Genomic DNA, 15,080 nt, shown 5'->3' on the forward strand with positions numbered 1-15,080 from the left:
ACTGTAGAAAGTTGTTCATTTAGACAACTTTTTTCAGGAAGTTTACGTTGATTTCCTGATATGTTTCGACTGTCAACTGCCAGACTTCTTCAATGTTCTTAGAACAAAGGGAGATGGGTAAAAAATGCATAATACTGGAACTTTAAAGCCTATGCTCCCGCACCCTTCAGCGGGAGCGCACAACTGAGGGGTGCATGTGTGGATATTGGGACGCAGCCTGAGACAACTTTTGCAAGGAAGTTTACTTTGATCTGCTTGGACTCAGCTTGTCCATGAATATGTTAGGATTGCATTTATTCAGACAACTTTTCTCAGGACTTCCTGAAAAAAGTTGTCTGAATAAATGACACCGTAACATATTATTTTGGAAATCAATTACTGTGTAGACCGTATGGAACCTGAACTATAACATCAGTTTGTCTCTGGGAGCTTTTACTGTAACCAATGGATTTCCTCTGACTGTAAATTCAGAGCTTTAAAGGCTACCAAAGGAGCATTTATATCTCAAAGAAAAAGAAATCAGCAGTTTTATGTCAGTGGGAGCCTCTGCTAAAGGATTTCTTGAAGTGAACTTACAACCACTGCTGCTGTTTTATCTGGAGAGCGTGAAAACTGTGCGTAAAAACCAACCGCCGACCATCTCACACTTGTGTGTTGATTAAAGCAGCGGGGGGTAGATGAAAATAAATTGCACACTGATGATGTGTGCACTGTGCAGCAATCTGCATGTGGCAGTAAGTCTGTCAGCAGGAAGCTTTAATAGGTAATGAAAGAGTTCCTTTTGGCTTTCATCTGCGTGTGTGTGTGTGTGTGTGTTTACACTCCTTTGTGGCTCTCGTGTAGCTCCTTATGTCTGTGAGTGAGTGAGTGAGTGAGTGAGTGAGTGAGTGAGTGAGTGAGTGAGTGAGTGAGTGAGTGAGTGAGTGAGTGCACTGCTAAATAAGAAGCTCATCAAACTCTAACTTGTGTTTATAGGATCTGACAGGGATGACTTATTAAACAAGAATACTTTGGATATTAAAAGTATACTTCTCTCTAATCATGGAAGTTGTGAAGTCAGGTGTCAGTGGTGCTAAACAGAGTTGGGGTCAATTACAGTTTTTAATTACAATTATGTCGTCAATTATCCATGTTGAATTACAATTCAATTAGGATTACAGTGACTGGCATTTTTTCTAATTACAATTAAAATTACAATTACTAGTACAATGCCCCTCGGAAGCATGTATTCATGTGGGAGCTTAAGTAGAGTTGTCAATTATGGCCAAATGAGTATGTGTTTTAAGGTTGGATGTACAAAGAGGTGTATATACTCTGTACTCTGTAGTGTTATAAAGGTGTATATTTGCGGGTGCAAAGTAAAATAGCATTTTCAATTTCCTGGTTTAATTCTATGGGACATGCGCATGATAAATTGATAAAAAAAAAAAAGTTTGTACCAATGCGGCAGTTTAGGTAGAATCTAATAAATAAAACAATTTAGCATTTAACAATTCTTCGCCCGGTGTCATGTACTGTCATACTGAGATTGTATATGCGCATGCGCGCACATGCGCACTACCTACTCCTCACATCAGGTAGAGATGTGTGTGTCTCACGTTCATTGTGTGAGACTTGAGAGCTTTGCTAGTATATCAGTGAGAGTGTGTGGCTGCTCAGACGCCCCTCCCCCTTTCCGGTCTAGCCCTCCATCTGGTGTAACCTGCTTTGATTCTGCTGTGATTTCAAAATAAATCACCAAATCAGTCCCAAATAACAGATGCACACCATGGGACCATACGCAAGCTGGTCAGAAAGTTTCAGGTCGAACATACACACATGCATGCAGAACTTCCTTGCTTTTATAGAGATTTTTCCCCAGGAAAAGTTGATATGAAACTTATTTTTATAATTGCTACCTACATATGTGTAAGAGAAGGACGTATAACATGGTTCCACAGGTTTGCTTTTCATTGAATTTTAATTGACACATTTGATATAATTCCCATTCCAATTAAACTATCACAATTCCATTACAACAGCAATAGATTTTTTTTATTTAAAATTATGCCAGAATTGTAATTAATGATAAATGAAGCAATATATTAAGCAATTACAGTTGACCCCAACCCTGGTGCTAAACTTTTTTTTTTTAATTTTTAATTAAATTTTTTTGGTAGAGACCACTAACATCTTCAGATAGTCTATATCAATTTAGTTTAGGGACCATTATACGGAGCAGGCAACATTATCGGCGGTGAAAACAAGTCATTTTTAGTGCTGTCAATCCATTGAAAGAAACTAAGTCATTAATCGCACAATTCTCTGTAATTAATTGTTATTAATCACATTTTTCTACCTGAGACTAAAGCTTGTAATAGATATTATTTATTTATGGAAAATCATGGAGTCAATATAATACATTTACATTTGAAGACCATTCTAATAGCTTTCTTTTAGCTATGAATAATCTCAGCTTCCAAGTTTAGCACAAAGAAAATCTTTCTCATATCCACTTACAGAATATAACAAAACTCAGACCTACATATTAAAGTGCAAGGCTCGCCACTTTGAGAGTAAATATTTCAAACAAAATAAGTTTTATGTCTTCATGCTGCGTTCAATGCAACTTGGAACTCTGTTTTTTCTGTTTTTAAAGCCCAGAATTTTGAAAATATTATACAGTATTCTGTTCACTACATTCACAAATTACTTACCGCTGTTGTGGAATCCAGAAATGCAGGCTTTATTGCTGTCACTTCCATTATGATAATATGATATTGTTGCCTTGCTTTGTTAGGCCAAAGAAAATTGCTATTCAGAATATTAATAGTTTTAGTTTCACAAACATTATATGTTAATAACATATATATATATATATATATATATATATATATATATATATATATATATATGTGGAATATATGTGGAATAATATGAAGAAAATAGTTCTTTTCAACAATCGGTTTCACATGATCAATATGATACAATACTTTGAAAAGGGAATAGAAAGAAAAAAATGATACATAATTGGATTGAATATGATCTTTTCAATTCAATATTTTTCTTTTTGAGATGGTCCTTTGTAAATCATAGAGATGGTTGTTGGTAAAAGTCCCACTAAAGCCTTCAGAAGCTCTACTTCAACAGGTCGCAGTGGCCATTCCGCTGCTGCCAAGTGATTGGCTAATGAGCGATATGCATTAATGAAGCGTTAAACACCTAATGAAACTGTGGATAATGTAGCACAGGGCTCCACTTATTGGTATTTGTTCGATCCTCCTATTTGACCCTGGGGACCAACTGTGCACATGACAAGTGATCAATCACAATGAATTCAGCTAATTAACGAGTCCTTATTGGAGGGCTGATTAAAAATGGATTGGATGGTGTTTTTGTTCCTGCTCCGCTTCTAATGATGATGTTGCAGAGTCTCAGGGGATGTTTTTTACTCCCGTCATAAGATTCTGGCAGATTTGAGTCCAACCAACAAAGACTGACAGCTGGGACTGAACCAGGAGAGGAGTTTGAGATGTCACCAGCTGAATGTAAGGGTATGTCTCTATCGAGCAATACAGAATGAATTTAAATCAGGAACCTCATGGGAATATCCTGTGTACTGCTTCCTGAGAGAAACGGACACATTACTTTTCTCTATCAGTCGCCAAGTGCTTAGACTTGATCATTAAACCTGGGCAGTGTCAGAATCCCTCGTCACACTCAAAAACCACATTGTACAGACGAGTATGGAATAGTATTATGTAAAGAAACGCCTTTGGAATAAAACGCTCTGCAGATACTGAACCGTAGCAATTTTCAAGTGTCTTGCACAACCTAGTCTAAATAATATATTATTTGCATAAAATTTAGACCCAAATAATTTGGCCAGATATAGAACCAAATGCAGGGTTATAATGTACAGAATCTAAAATAATTTCTGGACCACCCAGTAATACATATTTGTTTTAAACCTGTGGAAAAACAACAGTACGTAACTTTTTAATGGGGCGTTCCCAGTGAAGTGCCGTGAGCACTAGGGTAGGATAGACAGGGCGTTCCAAATCGAGACCACCAATGTCAACGCCAATGACAATTTCATATGTTTCTGCTGGCAAGTGTTAATTCAATTCAATTAAATTCAACTTTATTTGTATAGCGAAATTTACAACAAAGTCATCTCAATGTGCAAAATATAAAATTCATAATAAAGAAAAAACCCAACAAGATCCACATGAACAAGTATTTAGCCATCTAACAAAATCAACATCGTAAAGCAACATTAAAGAAACATAAACAACTATTTAATATAGCCTCTATACTCTCCCAACAAGATATATCTCATGACACGACAGCACATCTGTTGTTTGTGTTGGAAACACAGAAACACGGAGAAAATGACAACAACAACAACTCAGAACAGCCTCAGTGAAGAGCATCCACAAAGTCAATACTTCCTTTTGTACCATTCACTGTGGAAAGTACCAACAATATTCTGACCTTACCTTTGCTGAAGGTCTGGTAGCTCAGGTGTTGGTCTCCATCTTTTAAAAGCTGTTGTTTTTTCCTCAAAAAAAAGTTTCATTATCGTCTTTGGCACTGACATCCTGTCTGTAGTGTTATCCCGCCCACTCGCTAGAGAACGTAGTATCAGCGGTCATCAATCAATCAATCAATCAATCTTTATTTGTATAGCGCCAAATCATAACCAATGGTATCTCAAGGCCCTTTACAGTAGAGCAGTCTTAAGGACGGACTCTTCATTTTATGGATACACACATATGCATATATACGTAAATACACATACATATGTATCCCACACCCAACATGAATTCATCATGTGATATCAATTCACTAATGCACTGTGAACTTACGTATAGCATTTAGCATACCACGGTGGTAAATGGCTGTCATCTTGGGGACCTGACTGCGCATGCGCAAACACAAAAACACGCTATGGGAACAGAGGCAGAGCAGCAATGTGCCTTTGAGAAGGGGTGTGGCCTCCTCCTGCCTTACAGCGGTTAGGAAATAGCGATGTTTAGCGATTTGGGCTATGAAACGCACAAAATGCTGACACTTTCAAACTTATAGGTACTGTAGGCTATTGAAATTGAAAAATAAACAATTTGTAATTATATTATAACTAAAACAAATAATCAAAATATCAATTCACCCTTGGGTAGGCACTGCCTACCTTGTCTACCCTGACTGCACGTCACTAGGCGTTCCCATTCGATATTATCGGATATCTGTCCAATATCAGCAAAAAAAGATTATCAGAATATATCTGCCTGCATCTAAAATCCCATTCCAGACTCCGATCCAGCACTTCCTAAACCTTCTGTTGCTGATTGTTCTCTGTTTGAGTAATATTACTTGATCAAGCCTTTTCTAACATTCCACATCACAAACATTTTTAAATGTATGTATGACTCTCAATTAGGGCTGGGCGATATGAACCAAAACTCATATGTCGATATTTTTAGGCTGGGCTACCGAACTCAAAACGCCACTCATTTTGTTGTTGTTGTTGTTGTGTACATTAGTTAAGATCGCTATTCCTCCGTTAATGCTCGTTGAATCGGGCTGTAATTTGAGATGGATATTCTATAAACGGATGTCAAGAACATCTGTGAGACTTTTTTTACTCTGTGGATTCGAGTCATTTGACTGAATTCTCAGAAACATGTCACGTGCTATTCAGCGGGGAGACGGGCCCGGCCGTTGTTCATCCAAACTTGTTTCTGAAAATGGCGATATACAATATAAATCTCAATATTTTTAATTCAAATGAAGTCTGACAAGAAATACAATTCAGGATAAAATTTGCTGATGCACATTTATTAACAAACAGTTGCACAAAATGTGCCACTTTTGGCTTTTTCTCCTATTAAAGACAGCATGCGTGAGTGAGTTCTGTAGTGCATGGCTTGTTTAGGGGCAGGTCTGGGTTAGAACGCTGTTCTGAGAAGTAGTGAAAGCAGCAACTCCTAAAAAAGTGTTTTAAAACAAAATAAGCTATAAAAAATATTTATATCGATAATGGAACTTTCTGTATTGCCAATAAAGAAAACTTGCTATATCTTGAATCTCGATATATTGCCCATAGTTCTTTGATTCATCCACTTCTGTTTCTTGGAGGTGTAGCTCCAATCCCAATTTTGTAGATGACAGATCCTGTACTTTCCTTTTCTGAGAGCATTTACAGTAGACATCGTGAAGACAAAATCATGTTGTGACTGTTTCGTCTTAATGAGCTGCGTTTTAAAGGCCTTGAAACAATACAATGTTGGAGTGACCAGACTTACTGAGACATGGACTACTTCCAAATGCAGCAGTCCCAAAATAAAACAGGGTTGAACTTTTTAAAGATGTACCTTTAAAATTCCTCAGAGATCCATGTATACCCTAAAGAGTTCAGTGGCTCCATTCACACTGTTTAAAGAGCTTAAGAAACGTATTCATAACAGGCCTTTCAGCTCTGAGATCCCCCAGGAAGCTGTTTTACCATGCTCCGTCCTGTAACGCCCTGGTAACCATTCTGAAGTGGGTGTTTGCTGTTGGCAGGCTCCTTCGCCTACACCCGTAGTAGCCAAGCAATATCACCCTAACTTCTTTTCCCTGTTGGCAGAGATGAAAAGGCTATAGAAGTAACCTTTAGACAAAATGACAACACGGCTTTTTATGGCTCGGGAGATAAAGGAGGACAGAGTGGCAATCCTGGCTTCTGTTTGTTTCATTATGAAATCTAGAAAGGTCAAAATAGAGCTGAGACACAGCATTGTTTAGGAATTGAAAACTTGAAGAAGATATGACCCTGCATTAGTCTCAAATCCTGTTTGATGGATGTGCCGTTCTGTCATAGATCTAAGGAATAGGAATTCACAAATTATGAGAGACATTCATTTTTTAAATCCTTTTATCCATTGAAACAGGATGTACTGTATGTGGGTATGTGTATTAGTGGGTTGGTTTTAATAGATGGATTGTTGGTTGGTTGGTTGGTTGGTTGGTTCATTTGCTAGATGGATAATTGGATACTTGGTTAGTTGTATGGGTGGTTTGCTTGTTGGTTGCTTGGTTGGATGGATGGATAATTGGAAGCATGAGTGGATGGTTGGTGGATGGGTGGGTGGATGGTTGAATGGATGGTTGGTTTGCTAGATGGATGATTGGATAGTTGGTTGGTTGGATGGATGGATGGATGGTTGGTTGGATAGGTGGATGGTTGGTTGTGAGGTTGGACAGGTGGTTTGTTTGTTAGTTGGTTGCATGGATGGGTGGAAGGTTGGTTGATGGGATTGATGGTTGGTTGTTTATATGGATGGGTGAATAGTTGGTTGGATGAGTGGATGGTTGGTTGTTGTCTGATGTCCTTCTAAATGGGTGGGGTTAACTCCATGAGGCTGTAACGAGCTCTTATGAAACCATCATCCGTTGGTAACTCATCTCCAACTGCTGCTGCATGACACGTGATTTCTCCCTTATTTGTATTGATTGACATCTCATTATATTTAGTTCTGATCTATTAGGGCTGGCTGCTAGCATTGAATGTTTTGAAATATGTTGATGAGAATGATTAGCGGAGGATGCTAATACAGCAGCATCAATTGTTGCCGGCAGATGTGGGTCAGGCTGTTGCAGCCTGCAGCAGATGGATGAGGTATTATTGGCCCTGCAGGTGCTATCAATCACTTTTTATGAGGTTGCTAATCATATTCTTTCTCATACGATAAAACAGTAGAGCATCAATCATATCCTGTAAAGGTGCTTTGACACCTGGGAGAACGACATTGAAGCATCAATGTCAAACACACTTTGGGGGCAGTTGTTATTGATGTCACTGAGATCAATGTCACTCAATGTAGAGGCTCACGGTTGGTCTTTTATCTCAGCCTTTTCACTTCTTTCAGCCAACTACAGTAAGATCTCATGTGTTCTTCAAAGGTATACGTAGGTGTGATTGTTTGTGTGTTGGCCCAATAATGGAATAGCAAATGAAAGGCTCTGAGTAATGAACAGTGACTCTGACTTTCCGTGATCGTGGAAGATGAAAAAGTCTCTCTTTCTTTATTTAAAATCGTGCACCAACAATACATTTTGAGACAATGTCACACATTTACATTTTTCACCGGAAGGCAGGTGTTTGAATGTCTCCAGTTCGGCCCTGTTCGCTGTGTACGTAATGGTTTGTCTCGTAATCATGTTGAAAATAAATGCAAAGCTTTATCTGAAGTATCTTTTTTAATGTGTTGTGATAAACAAGTGGTTCAGATTATTATAACTGCATTAAAATCTTCACAGTAATAGTTGTAGCTGGTTTCTTGCTTGCCCGTGTTGCCTCTGCTCTATAACTAAAGACTGTATTTAACTTTAAAAGTTTCTTTTCTTTTTGTAATGTTTTGTGCAGTGCAGACTTCCTCCTGACTGAAAAGCCTCACATTCAGATGATTACTGTAATCAAACTCTCAAAAATAAGATTTTTGAAACCTCTGAAATCCGAGGTATTACAGCGCCCACAACACTAGCTTCCTATGTTTTATCCCTGGACATTTTTATAGATCTTGTGCTCCTTTTCTTTGCTTTCTCTTGCTTTACTAGAATACTCCACACATAATGCCACTCTTATTCAAGCCAAAGCCAATTACTGTGTCCATCATTGAGCTCTGTGCACTCCACACTCACAGTGTCTCCACTACACTATACACTCCGTCTTTTCAATTACACCTCTAAATGAAGTGAAGGCCCGGTGTGGGAAACATGCTCACACAGAAACCAGCAGGAATACACCATTAAACATGCACACATGCTTTTACACATTTACTTTCATAAAATAGTATGAGAGAAATGTGCCAGTGAGGGAGTTTCAGCTGAAACCTGAGAGATGTCATAGCCACAGTGTCACATTAACGAGCCTAAGCTGTCCAAGGTGTCAGAATAAATGGTGCAACCTCCGAAAAACTAACATTTCCCATGAATCAAGACCTTCTCTCTCCTCTTGTTGAGCTGAAATCTTCCGTCAGATTTCGGGGCGCACATTCCTTTTTTGGGTCTGGTGCTCGAGTTGCTGCAATTGTTTTTGCAAATGTTTACCCTTTTTTTTTTTTTTGCAACTACACCAAACTTGCCATATTTTGCCCTATTTTCATCACTTTTTCTTTTCATATTTTTGCTCCTTTTAATGAATTTGATTTCGGCCACTTCTGCCACTTCTGCATGTTTTTCCATCTTCAAAACATTTTCGGCACTTATAAACCCTCTCCACCAATTTTTCAACATATGTTGACCCATTTTTAACATCTTTTCACCATATTTCATGCTATTTTTGCTAATTTAACCACATTTATGATTTGTCATGCCCATTATTTGCCCGTTTAAACTAATTGTTCCACTTTTGGTCACTTTAAACCCATCCATTCATCAATTTTCAAAACCGCTTTGTCAGGGTCGCGGGGGTCTGCCAGTGCATATCTTCAGCTCACACTGGGCACTAGGCGGGGGTACACTCTGAACCAATCTGATTAAAACAAGGATTTACACATTTAAGATGACTATATATTATAGCCCAAATAATAATAAACTTCCTGGATAACAGTGGATATTATTCAGATGAATAAATAAATGTAGTTATCACAGATTCATAGAACAATGGACCATCATTTTACTGACTTTATGGATGAACCCCAAAAATCTCTCCCCTTTATTCCCCCTTATAGATGGTCCTGTTTCCACATGACTGTTCTTCATGTCTGTGTTCAACCACCTTTAGGTAAAGTGAGGGTCCCTGGTCTCTGGCACCTTAATAGGTGTCAGAGACCGGGGGTGCAGTGATAGAGCCCATCAAGCAAAACAAACAAAATGTGGATGGCAGGATGTTAATTGCAGGAACTATGATGGGCGACAAAAAGGAGCTGACTGATGTGAATGAAAGGAGGGAGATAGGTGTGCACAGGATGTTTCCGAGTCAGAGAGAGAACAAACGTTTGCAGACGTAGTGAAGGAGGAGGATATGAAGATAGATAGTTGGTGTTTGCATTGGCAGATAACAGGAGATGGTTTTCTGTCTCACCCTTAATGAGAACGTTAGCTGACCTGAGCCATTGCTTCCTGAACCTGTCAATGATGAGTGAAATTTATGATACACTTGTTAATAACTCGTTGAAAATCTTGTGGAAAATGCAATTGATTATCCATGACTTTATTTATTTGTCTATAGCTTAGATCAGAGGTGGGAAACTTCTATCAGAGTGAGGCCCACATTATCAAAAGTCATGTTAGCATTCAGAATAAAGAACAATCTGAGCATTAATACAGGAAATAATAAAGTTTGTCTTTGTAGTCCTTTTGTGTGAGTTTTCTTGGTGTGTTTTTGAATTAATTTTGGCTTTTTTCTTGTCAATATGGCAAATTTCTGTTGCCTTTTTTTCCAAGTCATTATGTGTATTTTTGTTATATTTTATGTGCTATTGTTGTCTTTTTGTGTATTTATTTTGTCATTTTGTGTATTTTAATTGACATTTTTTGCAGCGTTTCTGAAGTTTTGTGTTTAATGTTGGGCTTCATATAACTTCCAACTTCATGAATTACAATTTTGTTTTAGGGGCCGCACCAAATTGGACCGAGGGCTGCATGTGGCCCCCGAGCCACCAGTTGCCTATGTCTAGACGTGTGGCCTCGATGTTATTTTTTGGTTGTTGTGGGTTAAAGCTGTGAGGGATGATTGTTTTTTTTTTTAATCAGATAAAAAAAGATATACTGTAGTGCAGGCCTCATAGACAAAAAAATAAATAAATGAAGTAAATTAGCTGTTCAAAAGTTTGTTTTGGTCTCTACTGCAAATATTCAGTCTATAGACATTGTCAGAAAAGTTTTGCCCATTGCATTGTGGGATGTGGAGTCCCTTAAAACAGATGCATTCAAATGTTTTTATTAATTCTGTGATTTTTTGAGTTTCTTTGTTCTCAGTATTCCCTGTGACATCACTTCATTCTGCCAAACATTTAATTATGCACAGATTCTGATTTTTGCCTGTTTTTGCTGTAACTTTTAGTCACTGAAAACACCTTGAAATGTGTTGGGAAGTCATTTTGGCAAAGTTTTTCAGTTTAAACACAAGAAATCACAATTTTGATCTTGTATAGTCAGTTTTTTTCGATACATTTCATGATTAAAAACGTGTAAACCACATGATGACACACTTCAGGCAGCGTTTATGCAAAGAAGAGGCAAAACCGAGCTAGAGAAGAATGAAACAATAGATGACGAGCAGCTGAAGCCTTTGTCTGTATTAATTACCTGCCACATGCACATAGAACATGTAACGTGCTGTAAGCGCCTGTTGCCATGCACACAAACACAGTCCCCTGAAATGAGCTGATGAAAGACCAGATGCAGATTAGAAATGTTGGGAAAAATGACAATTACTATAAAATCTCAGCAGGAAAAGCAACTACAACTGCAGATTTGATCATTTTCTCTCCTTTAAAAAAAAAAAATATATATATATATATATATATATTGTTTGGGTTTTTTGTATGAAAGAGAAAAAAAAATACAGTAGGTTCAAAAAGTGAAGGTAGTCTAAAAGCAAAGCCATCAGAGGCTCTGACTTACAGCTGCTGTCATCAGAACACATGCACACTCTCATCATGTCCAGGCATCTGTGACAAAAGTGTGCAACAAAAGGAGACGTTTCTCCACTAATGGAGGAGAATGGAGCTCTGCTGACACTCATATAGTCCTGTAGTGCAGCCTGGAGCTCAGAGGTGTGTGTGTGTGCGTGTGCGCGTGCATTATGACCACCCTAACCCTAAATTATGTGTCGAACTTCATGTTGAAGCTAAAACATGATTTCACACTTTTTCCCTCACCCTATTTAAATAAAATTAAAAAAACTGTGCTTCATTTATTTTAATGTAATGTAATCTAATATCTCTAAATAAATCTATTGTGATGTAATCTAATCCATTCTCTTTAATCTCTCCAATCAAATCTAATTTTAATGTCTAATGAAATCTAATCTGATTTATTTTAAAGCAATCTAAATCATTCTCTTCAATTAAAACTAATTTATTTTAACATCATCTAATCTAATTTAATCAAATCCATTGGTTTTTAATGTAATCTAATCTGATCTCTCTAATCTAATATTTCTAAAGTCTAATCTATCTTTAAATCTAATTTTGTCTTTTAATATGTGATCAAATCTAATCTCTCTATTGTAAACTATCTAATAGATATATTTTAATGTCATCTAATTTAATCTCTCTGATCAAATTTAACATATTATATTTTTATTGTAATTTCATCTCTAAAATATTTTTTTCCCATAGTCTAATCAAATCCCTCCAATTTTCTACCCTAATTAATCCAAATTAATTTGATTTCATCTAATGTAATCTTTGATATATTTTAGTGGAATCTATAAAATCTAACTTCATCTCTAATGTATATTTCTAGTCTAATTAAATGTAATATGTAATTCCATCTATTATAGTGTAAACAAACATAATATATTAAGATATTAGACATATTCATATAATTAATATATATATATATATATATATATTAGATTGCACTGGAATATATTAATTATAAATGCATATATATATATATATGCATATCTTTAATATATTCTAGGGGAATCTAATATAATTGAATACATTAAATCTAATTTTTTTCTATGTAATGTCATTTCAACAATTTCATTCTAATCTAAATGGATCTATATAATCTCTTTTATTTAATCTGATAGAATCAAGTATAATCACTGTGATCTCATTAAATCTGATGTAATCTAGATTATATTAGGACAGATCAGGCTAGTCTGATGTAATCTGATATAATCTTTCTTCATGTTATTCATCTTCACTAATCTGTAATCATAAAGTAGCAGAGATGACCTTGAGTGTTTTAGTCGAGGCTCAGCTGTGCTGCGTCTTCACGTCGACCTCTGCAGATTGAGGCCACAGTGACTAATGACACGTTCCTGGTTTCTTCTTCTAAACCATTAATCATGTTAATGCCACGCTTCACTAGAGAAGTGGTTCTCAACCTTTTCAGCCTGTGACCCCCAAAATAAAGGATCCAGAGAACGGGGACCCCCGCTGTATCTGCAGGTGGTTGTACATTGAAGAACAGTCATGTGGAGACAGGGCCATCTACAGTATAAGGGGGAATAAAGGGGAGAGATTTTTGGGGTCCATCCATAAAGTCAGTAAAACGATGGTCTATTGTTTTATAAATCTGTGATCACCATATTTATTTATTTATCTGAATAATATCCACTGTTATCCAGTAAGTTTATTATTGTTTCTGCCATAGTATATATTCAAGATGTAAATCCTTGTTTTAATCAGAAATAAAATGGGTTAAAAGTGACCAAAAATTGTGAAAAAGGTGGAGAAATGGGATTTTAAAAACTACAGAAATTGGTTAAAAGTTGCAAATTAGAGTGGCCGAAAACGGACTGAAAAAGTGGTAAAAATTGTTCAAAGTGTCAATTTTGAAACAGTTAGTTTAAATTTACAAATAATGAGCATGAAAAAACGTGAATGTGGTTCAATTGGCAAAAATAAGCATGAATTATTGTGAAAAGAGGTTAAAAGTGAAAATAATGGGTCAACATATGCAACATTAGGTGGAAAAGTGGTGGAAATGGTTTATAAATGAAAATATCTTAAAAGTGGAAAAAAATGTGCAGAAAAGGCATTGAAATATGATGGAGAAGTGGCAAAAATGCATTAAATAGAGAACAAATATGACAAAAAGTGATGAAAATAGGTTAAAATATGGCAGGTTTGGTGTAGTTGCAGTAAAAGGATTAAAAAAAGGCAAAAATAGTGGAAAAGGTTGTTAAATGGGATATTTAAAAAACAGAAATTGCTTAAAAGATGTAAATTAGAGTGGGAAAAAACGGACAGAAAAAGTGGGGAAAAAGGGTTCAAAGTGTCAATATTGACTTAAAAGTGGCAGAAATGGGGGGAGCAGGGGGGTTGGGATTATGTAATTTAAAAAGTAGGAACAATTTAATGGCATGAAATATAGTGAAAAGAGGTTAAAGGTGACAATAATGGGTCAACATTAGGTGGAAAAGTGTCGAAAATGTCTGGAAAGTGGAAAAAATATGCAGATGGAGAAGTGACAGACATGGGGGGCACAAAGTCACCAAAATTTGTTCAGGATACTGTATTTACAGTGTCTGCCGGATCATCTTCAGAAACAAATGGGAGTAATGTAACAAAAATACATTAAAAGGAGCAAAAATATGCCAAGAAAAAGTAATGAAAATAGGTTAAAATGTGGTAAGTTTGGTGGAGTTGCAGAAAAAGGGTAAAAATAAGCAAAAATGGGCTCAAATTGGTCAAAAGATATTTGTAATTTCTTGAAGGCATCTGGCGACCCTGTCCCAGTGTCTTGCGACCCCAAGGTTGAGAAACCCTGCAATAGAGCACAGATCGTGTCTGTCCTGAGGGTTTTAACTAACTTTAATAAACACTTTTCTGCTGCTTTATTTGCACTTTTAGGAAGTTTCCTAACAAGCACCGTCTTTGTGGTCGTCCAAAACATTGATTTAACCTTAAAACGCAGCATTTTTCCTCCTTAATGACCAGCCTGTGTTCTTATGTTTTATAGCTGAATCCATCGGAGCTGCTGACCATGTCCCGCAGCTCCACGTCCAGCGAGGAGGAGATGGCTCAGAGTTTCTCCGACTACTCCGACGACTGCGCCTCTGACAGCTCCCGTGACGAGACCATCTACGAGACCATAAGGGCCACGGCCGAGCCCCTGCAGAGCCGCATGGACGACGTGCACATAAACTCTCTGGTGATCCGCGTCGTCATCCCCGACCTCCAGCAGACGGTGAGTGGAGCGTTTGGATGTCACCATCACTGAGTGTGTAGGAGTGGAGTTTTATGAAATAAAAAGGAAAACCAATAAATCACTGTAATATATTAAGATGTAAGATGAGTGGAAACAAACTGTTGCATTTCTCACTCGACCCACACGACTCACTCTACCTACGGATGAAACGCCGCTAGCACATTAGCACTTTAGCGCACACAGCAAAGAGAAGCACTGAAACCAATGGGAACTTGTTA

At 37.1% G+C, this 15,080-nt stretch overlaps 1 protein-coding gene across 1 annotated transcript in view; it reads left to right on the forward strand.

The window, feature by feature from the left end:
* Positions 1 to 15,080, forward strand: part of LOC114460674 (SH3 and multiple ankyrin repeat domains protein 2-like) — a 284,910-nt gene that overhangs the window by 60,447 nt on the left and 209,383 nt on the right. The window contains 1 exon segment of the mRNA XM_028442602.1: positions 14,614 to 14,841. Coding sequence (XP_028298403.1) covers positions 14,614 to 14,841 — 228 coding nt within the window.

This window comes from Gouania willdenowi, chromosome 3, assembly GCF_900634775.1.
Source record: "Gouania willdenowi chromosome 3, fGouWil2.1, whole genome shotgun sequence".
NCBI lineage: Eukaryota > Metazoa > Chordata > Actinopteri > Blenniiformes > Gobiesocidae > Gouania > Gouania willdenowi.